Source organism: Gastrolobium bilobum, unplaced genomic scaffold (assembly GCF_033153095.1).
Source record: "Gastrolobium bilobum isolate Gb01-03AN ecotype WA unplaced genomic scaffold, APGP_CSIRO_Gbil_v1 utg889, whole genome shotgun sequence".
Lineage (NCBI taxonomy): Eukaryota > Viridiplantae > Streptophyta > Magnoliopsida > Fabales > Fabaceae > Gastrolobium > Gastrolobium bilobum.
Genome location: NW_026898706.1, coordinates 353,577 through 367,108, shown reverse-complemented (window position 1 = coordinate 367,108; position 13,532 = coordinate 353,577). Strand labels below are relative to the sequence as shown.

The 13,532-nt window shown below is 36.5% G+C and overlaps 1 protein-coding gene and 1 pseudogene across 1 annotated transcript; both read left to right on the top strand.

The window, feature by feature from the left end:
• The first annotated feature begins 2,248 nt into the window (after positions 1-2,248).
• On the top strand, positions 2,249-3,269 carry LOC133318549 (2-hydroxyisoflavanone dehydratase-like). The gene has a single exon (XM_061520555.1). It carries the CDS (start codon positions 2,265-2,267, stop codon positions 3,267-3,269), a length of 1,005 nt encoding a protein of 334 aa, XP_061376539.1. The 5' UTR covers positions 2,249-2,264.
• A 7,951-nt stretch (positions 3,270-11,220) lies between these two features.
• On the top strand, positions 11,221-12,959 carry LOC133318529 (uncharacterized; annotated as a pseudogene).
• The last annotated feature ends 573 nt before the right edge of the window (positions 12,960-13,532 follow it).

The window sequence follows — 13,532 nt, the reverse complement described above, 5'->3', positions numbered from 1 at the left end:
TATCTCTAGTAATTGGAGAAATACTTTTTTCAGTTAAAAAACTACGAATAATGTATAAAAAAATACAAATAAACCAAACAAATCTAGGGATGTTGTTTAGATGCAACTCTTTCATGTTCTTCTAAAAATATTAAAATGCTATTTTTTAGTAAATTATTAAAGGGGAATGCAACTATAATATTGCAGGAATAAGAAAATCACTGCACGGAAATCGATCTATTAACCGGAAGAAAAACAACTTTTCTAGAACATTATTGTTATAAAACCCATTATTAAAATGCTTTCTTAATGTGCCATGATCAGTCAATTAAGATAACAATGCTCCGTGAAACTGGACTCGAATAAGAAAACAGTAGTAGTTCATAAGTAAGGTTGGGTTAGGATTAATTTATTTTTAAATAAATTATTAGAGTTTTGATCTAAGAGAGAGGATTAGTATTTGTCCTTTTAAAGGATATAAAATTATGTCATTTTAAGTGAGAGAAAGAGATAGACAATAAAAATCAGGGGCGGCAAGAATGAGAGATTTTTTTTAAATTTAAATTTTAAATAAAAAACACTACTTTAAAGTTTTAACTAAATGAACAATCCTTTAAATGGACAAATATTTTTTTCTTAATATATAATAGTTAAAATCTCAAATAACATGATTATTTTTATTTTAGAAATTAGTATTAAATGCATCGAATAAGATAACAATTGACATTATAAATAATTTTCATTTGTGTAATGCAATCTTTTGACATTCCTTAAAATTTAAAAATGTATATTTTATTATCATTAATCACAATTTCATTATTACTTTTTTTCTTTTCTTTTCATATTTGCTCAAAAAATTTAAACATTTTTTTTTTGGAAGCAAAAATTTAAACATTTGATAGGCAAGTAATATCAGTCGTAGTCCATAATTCCTTAAATGTTGGAATTATCAAGATAGTCATCCGTTTGAAACGAACATGATAGTGGTGGTGTCACATGAAACTCTAGTCTTGATGTCCCTAGCGACACCTCTTGCCGTAGATTGATAATAAGTTTCACGAACATGGTAGTGGTGGTGCCCCATGAAACTCTAGTCTTGTTGTCCCTAGCGACACATCTTGCCGTAGATTGATAATAAGTTTCACGCTATTATAATGTGATATATATATATATATATATATATATATATATATATATATATATATATATATATATATATATATAAAAAGCATTTAAAAAAAAACAAAAAACAAGTGCAACATAGACTCTAATTTCAACATCCAATCAGTTTTATTAAAAGAAAATTTCTTATACTTCAATGAAAACTTACAATAAAACCAAATATTCACGAACGGTTCTCTGTTGGCAAACAACTAAAATAGATTAAATCAACGGTTATCATTTATTGTGAATTAATAATTAATTAATGAGTTTAATTTGCGAAAATCATAAACGTTGATTGGCAGAAATTAACGATATTAAGATATGGTTGTAAGAGATTGTAAAAAAAAATGTTATAAGTATAACATTCCTCTTATTTTAAATGACATAATTTTATGTCATTTTCTATGAAATTACATCATTTTGATATGTTTTTTTATATTTTTTTTACATTTTATATTTTTTATAAATTAGAAAGAAAGAAAAGTAGAGGAGAGAGAATGCAAAAATATACCAAAACAACGTAGTTTCATTAAAAAAGATACAAATTTATATCATTTAAAATGACTAACACTTTTTCAATTTTTTTAATCTTGTTTTTAATTTAATAGAACTTTTTTAGTACATAATTTAATAGAATTTTTTAGTATTCACAGAACTTGCCTTGCTACTATGTCCGTAAAAAATTGGATTATTTAGTATATCTTTTAAGAGAATTTAACATTTTGCCTTTCAATGAATTATGCTTTTAAATTGATTCTTAAATTATCGAAAAGTGTAAAATCAAATTTTCTTTAAATGATAAAAAATAATTAAAATTATTTAACATTTATCAAAAACGATTCAGTGTAGGATTTCATATCACTCATTTCCTTGTTAACAAAAAAAAAAAAAAAAACTAATAATTAAAAGGGACTGTTCTCCATTCAATAGTTCATCACCAATTCCATCTCACCTACGTCACTGCTGATATCATATTTCTAGAGACAGTTATTAATATTATAAAGTCTAAAAAAGAAAATAGAAAAAGAAACTCAGATCATCCCCAATATAAAGGCATTGCACCCCTACCAGTCTAACACCACCGTTATCAAAAACATATTCTTTCTGTGCCTTGAATTGAAATGGCTTCTACAACACCCACTACCAAAACCATTGCCAAAGAGATAGTTCATGATTTCGGTACTTTTATCAGGTTCTTCAGTGATGGCACCTTAGAACGGCCATTACAATCACCATTCATGCCACCAATGCTTGATGACCCTCACACTGGACTCTCATCCAAAGACATTGTCATCTCACCCAACCCCACAATTTCCGCTCGTCTCTATCTTCCAAAGTTGACCAATTCCAAAGAACATCACCAAGTTGATAAAGTTCCAATCTTGGTCTACTTTCACGGTGGTGCTTTCCTCATGGAATCTGCTTTCTCCCAGATATATCATACTCATTTCAAAACCTTTGTCCCCAAAGCAAACGTTATAGTCGTTTCTGTTGAGTATAGGCTTGCTCCAGAGCACCCTCTCCCTGCATGTTACGATGATTGCTGGGCTGCACTACAATGGGTCGCATCCCATTCTACCAAAACCCCCACCAACACAGAGCCATGGTTGATTGAACATGGTGATTTCAACAGAGTTTTCATAGGGGGTGATAGTGCTGGTGGTAATATAACGCATAACATTGCCATGCGTGCTGGGACTGAGGCTTTACCTGGTGATGTTAAACTATTAGGAGCTATTTTATCTCACCCCTTCTTCTACAGTTCATACCCAATTGGGTCAGAACCTGTTATAGAGCCTGAACAGAACATGGATATTGCGATTTGGAACTTGGTGTATCCATCTGCACCAGGTGGGATTGATGACCCCACGGTAAATCCTGTGGGTCCAGGGGCACCTAACTTGGCTGGACTTGGGTGTTCTAGAATTATTGTGTGTGTTGCTGGTAAGGATAAGTTCAGGGACCGAGGAGTTTGGTATTATGAACTTGTGAAGAAGAGTGGGTGGCAAGGGAAATTGGAATTGTTTGAAGAGAAAGATGAGGATCATGTTTATCATTTGTTAAATCCAGAATCTGAGAATGCCAATAGATTCATCAAGCGCTTGGTTTCTTTTCTCCAGGAGTAGAATATCTATCTTTGATTAATTTGTTCTATTGTAGTAGTTTGCCAACAATAACAGTAAACTCTCTGTCGTCTTCTTGTAACTTTCCATTGCAATAATAAAGAAATATTTCCTTTAATTAAGAAAACTGATTGGATGTTAAAATTATAATGTATTGTATGTTGCTCAGACTGATGATGTAATAATTCGTGATGTGCAAATTATAATGTGTTAAATTAGTTGTAATGGTTTGTGAACTATAAAAGTTAACTTTGTTAATAATAGATATGACTGACAGCTTATTGCTTAGGTTGTTCATTCGGTACTGATGGCTTTAGCATTGCCGGACTTGATGGGAATGAGGATTGCATGATGGTGTTTGTTGAGATATATAGTCTTACATTGGTTGTATGTGGAACTAATGTGGAGTTTATAAGGTCTTGAGCACTCCCACCCTTTGAGCTAGCTTTTGGGGTGGTGTATCCCAAGGTTCTTTACATGGTATCAGAGCCTCGCCGCCTCTCACTTTCTCTTGTGGCGTTTCTTAGCACAGGTAGGCTAGGCCTGTTGCATTGTCCACTCTTCAAGAGCCCAGTGGGCTCTCGTGTGAGGGGGCGTGTTGAGATATATAGTCCCACATTGGTTGTATGTGCAACTAATGTGGAGTTTATAAGGTCTTGAGCACTCCCACCCTTTGAGCTAGCTTTTGGGGTGGTGTATCTCAAGGTTCTTTACAGTGTTAAAATACTAGGTGTTATCTGTTCCCTACTACTATAGTTCATAACCAATTACGCCAAAACCAATTTTAGGGAACAAATTCCCGCTCTATTTAACTTAGACTTAGGATATGCATGACAATCATTTTATTCTCTAATATTATTTTTGAAAAGAAATAATTCTTTTCTATTTCTGTGCCCTGAGACAATTTCTCAGGAGAAAAACAATGTGTTTGATAACATGTTCTATTTTTATTCTAAGTCTGTTTGGTGCACCTGATAAGAAGAATAGGATAGGATAAATTATCGTATCCTACATTTATCAATTGTTTAGTATGCCAAGCGGATAAGATATACTTGTCAGGTTGATTTTTTTTTATCCTGCCCAAAGACTAATTACTTATCCTAAGGGGGGCTTGGGTTAGGAAGGAGTAGGATAGAATAAGAAAATTTTAATTTTAATTTTCCCTAAACATCCCTGCGACGTGACGCTTCTTGTAGGAGACTTAATTAATAGCAGACCAAAAAGGCGCGTTCAGAAGCCCAAGTATTTGGTGGACTACATGTAGTGAAACCCATTAGTAGATAGTTAGTTTAGCAAAGTATTTTAAATTCAAAAGATAGTTAGACTTGCTTATCTTTATTAGTCTGAGTTATCTAGTTTTTATCTTTACGAACAAATAAAGTAGAATAGGATAAGTTAGGAATTTTACTTTTAGTAGAAGTGCAGGACGTTTTTATTTTCTATAAATTCCAGAAAATGGATTGAATAAACATGATTATTTGATCCCCAAATTTTGTCTCTCTTATTCTTTTCTCTCTCTCTCTTTCTAATCACCTTCAACGTTCTATCTCTCATAATTGCTCCCTTCATTGGTGCTTTCATATGAACTCATTCCTGCCATGGCAGAAAATACGCGTTTCCAAGATTTATCGCAACGTGTAGAGGCTCTCGAACAACAATTGCAGGCTGCAGAACTTGTTCGCGAACAACAATTTTTGGGGTTACAAGAATCTCACACTCAGTTACATGAATCCCAAGAACGTCAATTTGCGCTTTTAAACCAAAATATCTCTCGATTGTTGGAATCACAAAGATCCCCACTCTCCAATCATTCCAACGCTGGTATATTAGGGTTTGGCCCTAACCGTACAGGTTTGCATTCACATGACCACGGACACAATAAACCACACAAAGTAAACTTTCCGCGCTTTGCTGATGGGGATCCATCAAATTGGGTGTTTAATGCTAACCGCTACTTTGAGTATTACCAAATTCCAGAACAAGAGCGTTTGCTGCTGGCCTCCTTCAATTTGGATAAACCTGCATCAAGTTGGTTTCAAGGGTTATTCAACGATCGGCTTTTACCCAATTGGCCCACATTTGTCACTGCCTTAGGACAACGATTTGGACCCTCCGAATTTGATGATCCAGTTGTTGCACTTGCCAACTTGCAACAACACGGTTTTGTTAGTTCCTTTCAATCATCGTTTGAAGCTATGGCCAGCTGTGTTCCGGGTCTCTCTCCCACAATGCGTCGTGCCCTGTTTATTGCTGGACTTAAACCCCATATCCGTCGAGCAATACAAACACAGCGTCCTAGAGATGTTCATTCATCCTTTTCATTAGCAAAGGTGTATGAAGATCATTTTGCTGACACACACACTTTCACAAAATCCAGACCATTGACCTCCAAACAACCCTCCAACCAACCATCCTTTTCTAATACCACTCATAATCAAATCATACCATTATCTAAATCAACGACACACAACTCAACACTCCATATCAAAAGACTTACTGCTGAACAAATTCAGGCAAAGAGGGAAAAAAGATTGTGTTATAATTGTGATGAATGCTACGTGTTTGGGCACAAATGTCAATGGAAAGCTACTTTATTGTACTTCGAGGGCACTGATGAGGACAATCCACCTACAGATTCTAATTCTACACCATTGGATCAGTTAGAGCCCAGCAATACCCCTATCACCGAACCCTTTTCGGAAATTAGCCTTCATGCCTTATTTGGAAATGGTGGCAGTATTGATTAACAGGGAGCATCCGAGGCAAACAGGTGCAAGTATTGATTAATGGTGGCAGTACAAATAATTTTATCACAGAGCGAATGGCTTCTCATGCAGGTCTTATTTTACACTCTATTAACCCATTTAATGTACAAGTTGGCAATGGGGATGGTCTTTCATGCACTGCAATGTGTAAAAACGCCCCACTAGTACTTCAAACACATACCTTCAACTTGGACTTATTTGTCCTTGACATGAAAGGTGATGATGTGGTCCTCAGTGTACAGTGGTTGGCTACCCTAGGCCCTATTGTAACAGATTATGCACAATTAGTAATGACTTTCAACCATCATGGTGATTCTGTTCAATTGCAAGGAGATGTTCCCAATCTGCCACAAGCAATTTCCTCCTCTACGCTTGGTAAACTAATGTCCCTTGACACTATTCATCCTGCCTTATGTGTTTTGCTACCAGCGCAACATCTCCACATCCTACTGTTACCCATACAACCCCTCCAATACATCCTATATCACAAATACAATCCTTACTTCACCAATACCACAATATTTTCTCCCCACCCTCCACATTACCACCTGATCGCACCCATAATCATCACATTAATCTTCTACCAAATTCTAAACCTATCCAAGTGCGACCATACCGTTACCCCCACTTTCAAAAGGATGAAATTGAAAAATTGTGTAAGGAGATGTTAGAATCCGGAGTTATTCGTCCAAGTCGTTCCCCATTTAGCTCTCCAGTTTTACTAGTAAAGAAAAGGGATAGAACTTGGCGATTTTGTGTGGACTATCGCGCTCTAAACTCCATTACTATTAAGGATCGCTTTCCAATTCCCACTGTGGATGAATTGTTGGATGAATTACACGGCGCTCGCATTTTCTCAAAGTTGGATCTCCGTTCTGAGTACCACCAAATCAGAATGCATCCAGATGATGTCCACAAAATTGCTTTCAGGACTCATCATGGACATTTTGAATTCCTTGTTATGCCTTTTGGATTATCTAATGCACCATCTTCTTTTCAGGCTACAATGATTGACGTGTTTGTAGCATTCCTCAGACGTTTTGTGGTTATTTTCTTTGATGACATCTTGGTTTACAGTCCTACCTTGACTGATCACATTGCTCACCTACAATAGGTTCTGGATACCCTTCGCCATCATCATTTATTTGCAAAGCTCTCCAAATGTTCCTTTGCAACAGACTCAGTTCACTTTTTGGGACATATTGTATCTGTAAATGGAGTAGCTCCTGACCCAGAAAAGTTACAAGCTGTTCAGGACTGGCCTACACCTACTACTACTAAACAGGTGCGTGCTTTCCTAGGTTTATCAGGTTATTACAGACGGTTTATTCACCATTATGCCAAGATTACTTCCCATCTCACTGATTTGCTCTCAAAAGGGAAATTTCAATGGACAACAGCAGCCGCTGAAGCCTTTCAATGCCTAAAACAAAAACTTCTTGAGGCCCCCATTCTTGTTCTCCCAAATTTTAATTTACCATTTGTTATTGAGACAGATGCCTCTGGTACTGGCATTGGAGCAGTACTATTACAGGAAGGTCGTGCAATTTCTTATTTCAGCAGCAAACTCTCCCAGCGCATGCAACTTCAGTCTACTTACATTCGTGAGATGTTCGCCATTACCTCAGCAGTGGCCAAGTGGTGCCAATATCTCTTGGGGTCCCAATTCATTATTCGAACGGACCATAAGAGCTTGCATAATCTGATCTCCCAAGTTATTCAGACACCAGAGCAACAACATTTTTTAGCTAAATTGTTAGGATACAACTACGTTATTACTTTCAAATCCGGTAAATCAAAATGTTGTTGTCGATGGCCTCTCACGCACACTCCAAGGGGATGTTGGGTCCCCCATAGCTCATCTCACTATCCTCACCGCGCCACAGTCCAGTTATTCTTCACTGTTACAGTCTGAATTACAGCAGAACCCCTATGCCTCTACGATTATACAAGAATTACAGTCATCCAATAATAAACTACCTAACTGGAAATTTCAAAAGGGGCTATTACTACACAAAGGGCGTATGTTCTTGCCGGCGAACTCTACCTTGATCCCTAAACTCTTGGTTGAATTCCACTGCACTCCAGTAGGGGGACATGCCGGAATCCATAGGACCTTATCTCGGCTTTGCACCTTTTACACATGGAAAAATGTTAGAAGAGATGTCCAAAAATTTATAGAGCAATGTGATACATGCCAAAAGATTAAACCAAACAACCATTTACCTTACGGGTTACTTCAACCCCTACCACCACCAGCTGCAATTCGGTCTGAACTATCCTTGAACTTTATCACCCACCTTCCCTTGGTTCAAGGCTTTTCAGTTATTTTGGTTGTCGTGGATCGGCTTACAAAGGGCGCCCATTTCATTCCTCTCCCAACCCGATATACAGCTACCAAAGTTGCGCAGGCCTTTTGGGATTCGATTGGTAAATTGCATGGCCCTCCGAAGAGTTTAGTGTCGGACAGAGATCCAATATTCTTGAACACGTTTTGGAAAGCCCTTTTTCTACTGCAAGGTACTCAGCTCCACTTCAGCTCCACATATCACCCTCAAACAGACGGGCAGACAGAAAGAGTTAATAGGACACTAGAACAATATTTACGGGCTTTTGTGTTTGACAAACCACATATTTGGGTGAAGATGTTACCTTTAGCAGAATACCACTATAACACAACCTTCAATAGAAGTATTGGATTGTCTCCGTATGAAACAACCTTTGGCTGACCGCCTCCGTGCACTATTCGCTATTCCCTCGGGTTATCTTCTTTAGAGGCTGTTGACTCCAATTTGGCTGAGCGTACCTCTGTTTTGCAAAAATTACGAGCAAACTTAAAAAGAGCACAAAACACAATTAAAAAAGAGGCTGATAAAAAATGAAAAGACTTAACTTTTAATGAGGGTGACTTGGTCCTACTTCGGTTGCAACCCTACCGACAACTATCCCTCCATCGTCGTTCATGCCAGAAGCTTGCACCCCGTTTCTTTGGCCCCTTTAAGATACTGGAACGTATCTGGCCCGTGGCTTACCGTCTTCTCTTGCCACCAACTGCAAGAATCCCCTCAGTTGTTCACGTCTCGCTACTGCGACCTTATTTCTCAAGAAATAATGCATCCCCCGCGACGATCCCAACACTACCTTCTATACCGGCTCTGCAACATAAACTAGCCGCGTTGGTGTCCAGCCGAACCATTTGGCGACGAGGTCGTCAAATCCGTCAGGTCCTCGTACAATGGACGAATCTTCCTCCAGAGGCGTCAATATGGAAGGATGAGACAGAGGTGGAGTTACTGACATAAGAGTCAAGTGACCAAAACACGACAACCACAATGCCTATTCAGAATCCACCAGACTCCTTCGCGGCCAGCGATCAAGGAGACAAGACATTGGGACCACCAGATTCGGACCACCGCGAACTTGAGCACGCGGTATTGCCGGCTATGTCAACCGAGGCTACTGAGACAAACAATATACATAAGAAGCATCATTCGGTTAACGAGAATGGTGACCAAGAAGATGGAATGGAGGATGAAGTTAGTGAACAAAAGTTTAAGAGAGGGCTTGGGAACTCAACGGATACAATGGGGAAATGGGAAATGAGTAATGACAATTCAGCCTTTGATGATTTTTCTGTTGACAAGATGCAAAAGGTGATCTCGAGACTGACACCACACTTACCCAAAACGTGTTCCAGCCAACTATGGGTGCGCCTACTCCACCTATTGTACTAACCAATAAGAGTGCAGAAGACCGATTACCAGCCAATCAGCACCTCACTTGTGGGATCACCTTATCCCCCTCTAGCATCTCTCCACTTCCAACAAAGATCGTTGATCAGCATCCCTACAATTCGATCAGTACCGTCAATCATCAGCAAGGAATGTCCAACTCAAATGCTTTGGACCTTGAGGACAAGGTCAATTCTCATGGGCCAGGAATTGTACGAGACTTAACTAAGAGCATACCAAAAAGGCACATTCAGAAGCCCAAGTATTTGGTGGACTACATGCAGTGAAACCCATTAGTAGATAGCCATTCGAAGGGGTGCATTCAGAAATGAGGTATGTAGCTCCAACCCTTTTGCATTCTTCGCTCACCCTTTTGATTGTTTTGCTCCATTCTCCTTTTTTTCCGTGCTTCATTCTGATTCAAGCGAAACCCATTTTCGGATTCTTGTAAATTTCACATTTTTCTTCGGGTTAGATCCCATCATTTATGATCCTGTGATTCATGCGAATCTGATCTTTGTCTTGTGGGTTGCTTGTTGTTCCGATGATTTGGGTTTTAACGCTGGCAGTTGATTTTTCTGATTCATCTAATTCTAGGGATTGGGTGTGGTGTTTCAGCAAAAAGCATTCATTTTCTGTTCAGGATTTTAGTTTTTTGAATATAGAGTGGGGTTATAGAATAAGTAAGGGGTGCTAAAAAAGCCCCTGGAGGGTGAAAAAGGAGTAAAAGAATAAACAATAAAAATTAAATTGACATGAGCATCTAGTTTTACTATAAGCAAGAATTTTGAAGTAATTGACAATGCAAACATAGTTTTGCAAGCTTTGCATCTAGTGGAGGAAACAAAAGGAAACATTTAGTTTACTCTAGCTGAATTCTAATTTGCTTGAGTTTGGGTTTTATAAAAGTCCACTACAAGTTAGTTCATCAATCCGTTAACTAATTTTGGCTCATCAACCATTAAACCTTTGAGAATTATTAAACTTATTTCACTTTAATTCCAACCCTCGCCCGTTCCTTTTACTGTTTAAATCGATTTGAAAGTATCCTATGTCTGTATGCTACAGAGGTTATGTGTACATTCCAGTTTCAAGGGTTTGGGATTGAAGTTCTCTATAATGTTTCTTCTATAATAGGTACATCAAAAAAGTTATTCTTTGATGGGATAGGTTATATATCTTTATGTTACATATAAAACCTGTGTAAAGCTCACTTCTAGTAGGTTATATAATTTTAGTTGTGATTTTTCTTTCTTCAAATTTTAGATGAGTTCACTTGCATTCAATCTTATTCTATTATTTTACTTTCTCAAGGTTGAAAGCTTGTAATGATTCTAAACTCTGTTATTCAGAGAAAATTTTAGCTTCCTTATTATTTATTTTTTTAACACTCATTCTAAGACTTCTTAAAATTTTTTTTGTCTAACTTATGATTTATTATTTGGTAATGTGATAAGAATGGAATCTGAGAATATCATGCAACAAAGTGGCAAGAAAAGAAGAGATCGTAGGCAACGGTCTAATGAGGAGGATGAAGCTCTTCTTGATATTTTAATTGAAGCCGTGAATCAAGGTCAAAGAGTTGACAATGGACAATTCAAAGCACATACCTTAAGAATGACGGAGAACAAAATAGAGGAAAAGTTTCCTCGATGTGGAATTACATTGAGTCTGCAATGAAAAGATTAAGGGCAATTTATGCCATAGTTTATGACATGCTAAATCAAAGTGGATTTGGTTGGGATGATGAGAAAAAATGATAAACGGTGGACAGTGACTATGTGTGGACCGAGTATATTAAGGTTAATGTTTGTTTATTTTCCCTCCATATTCTAATTGAAGCTTCCCTTAACTTTCTATTAATGAATTATAGAAGCTGTCCTTTTTTTATTATCTTGCAGAATCATCCTAATGCAAAAGATTATAAGAATACATCAATCCCACTTCTTGATAAGCTTGCTCTTGCTTTTGGAAAGGATCGTGCCACTGGTAAAGGAGCAGTTACCCTTGCTGATGTTGTTGAGGAGCTGGATAATGAAAATGAAGAAGGAAGTGATGATGGTATTAGAGTTGAATTGTCTCAATCAGCTTCTATCAACAAAGCATAATTTAAGAGAAAACATGATCAAATTGAAACTCAGCCAAGAAAAAAAAATTAAGGAGCGTAAGCCATGGCTAATAGCATATCTGAATTGGGAAAGAGTTTAAGGCAATTGCTAGAAAAAAGCTCAGAATGAATGGAAAGAGTTGCAGATCGCCTTGGAGTTGCCAAAGATGTTTTGATAATTCTATCGGCCTTATGAATGAATTGCATAAACTTGATTTAACTGAAGAAGAGTGCTTGGCTGCAGTAGATAAGATACTATCTTTGCCCCATCGATTGCATATTTTTATGGGATCTAATGATCAAGGAAGCACGGACACTTGTAAAAACAGGAAGAGTCGGGTCCGACACGCTCCGACACGGCGACACGCTCCGACACGCTCCGACACGGTGTCGGACACGCGGTTAACTTTTTCCGACACGTTGACCATTCCGACACGCGAATTTGACCGTGTCCGACACGGTCAAATGGCATTTTCGTAATTTTTTTTTATTTTTTTTTTATTTTTTTTAAAAAAAATTTATTTTTTTAAAAAATTAAAATATATTAATAAAGCTTCCACCTGATCATATCAATTTTATCTTTTGTCTTTTTTCCCCTTAAGTAGATAAGAGATCATCTCAGCATTATTGTTGTAAATTCCTATCACGCTCTTGTTGTATCTTCTTCTCTCTAATATGATTTGATCTCTCTATCTGATATTATATATATATCTCATCCCAGTTCTTATTTTTTTATTAAAGCTTCCATCTTTATAACATATTAATGGGTATTATTAATTTTGTTTCATTTTTTTTGTTAAATTATTAAATATTAAATGAAATATACACTATATAAATTAAAAATATTATTTAATATTAAAACGTGTCCCAACGTGTCGAAATCCATAATTTTTTAAGATTGACGTGTCGGAGTGTCGTGTCGTGTCGTGTCACGTGTCGCGTGTCGTATCGGTGCTACATAGCTAATGATGTTGTTTGTCTTACATTCGTGAAGTCATTAATATAGAGATTGCTATGGAGATTATCTATTTTGGATGACTTTGTTGCTTTAATTATTTGATTAGATACAATGTCTATGGAGATGATTTGAGAACGTACAACCTTGGTTATTAGTGACTTGGGAACCATTATCTATTTTGATTGACTTTATTCCATTTTCAATGTGCTCTTCTAATAAAGTCGAATAATGGTTTTGCTTACTACTTTGGGTTGCCAAATTGGCTGTTAGCCTATTAGACATATTATGTATCCTATAATTGGGGCATAAGTGCATGAATTTTCTTTTTCTTCCTCTTTCAATACATGTCGCTGCTTAATCACAGTGCTACGAGGCAAAATGACGAAAGAAATTTGAGATAAACTTAGAAATATTTGTAATTAGCTATATATATATATTGGTAACAACAATTTAATATATTTTATTTCATAGTTAATGTGTAAAAGTATTCATAATTATTTATTTTTAATATATTTTATTTAAAATAATGAATTTTAATTTTTTTAAATAATTTAAAATAGGAATTAATGTATAAATAAATTAAAAAAGTTTAAAAATAAAATAAAAAAGAATTATATGAAAATCTACTATTGAGGGTATTTTTGTCTATTTAAAGCATATCCCGGCGCAATCTGATTCTCACCAAACAACGGATAGGATACTATT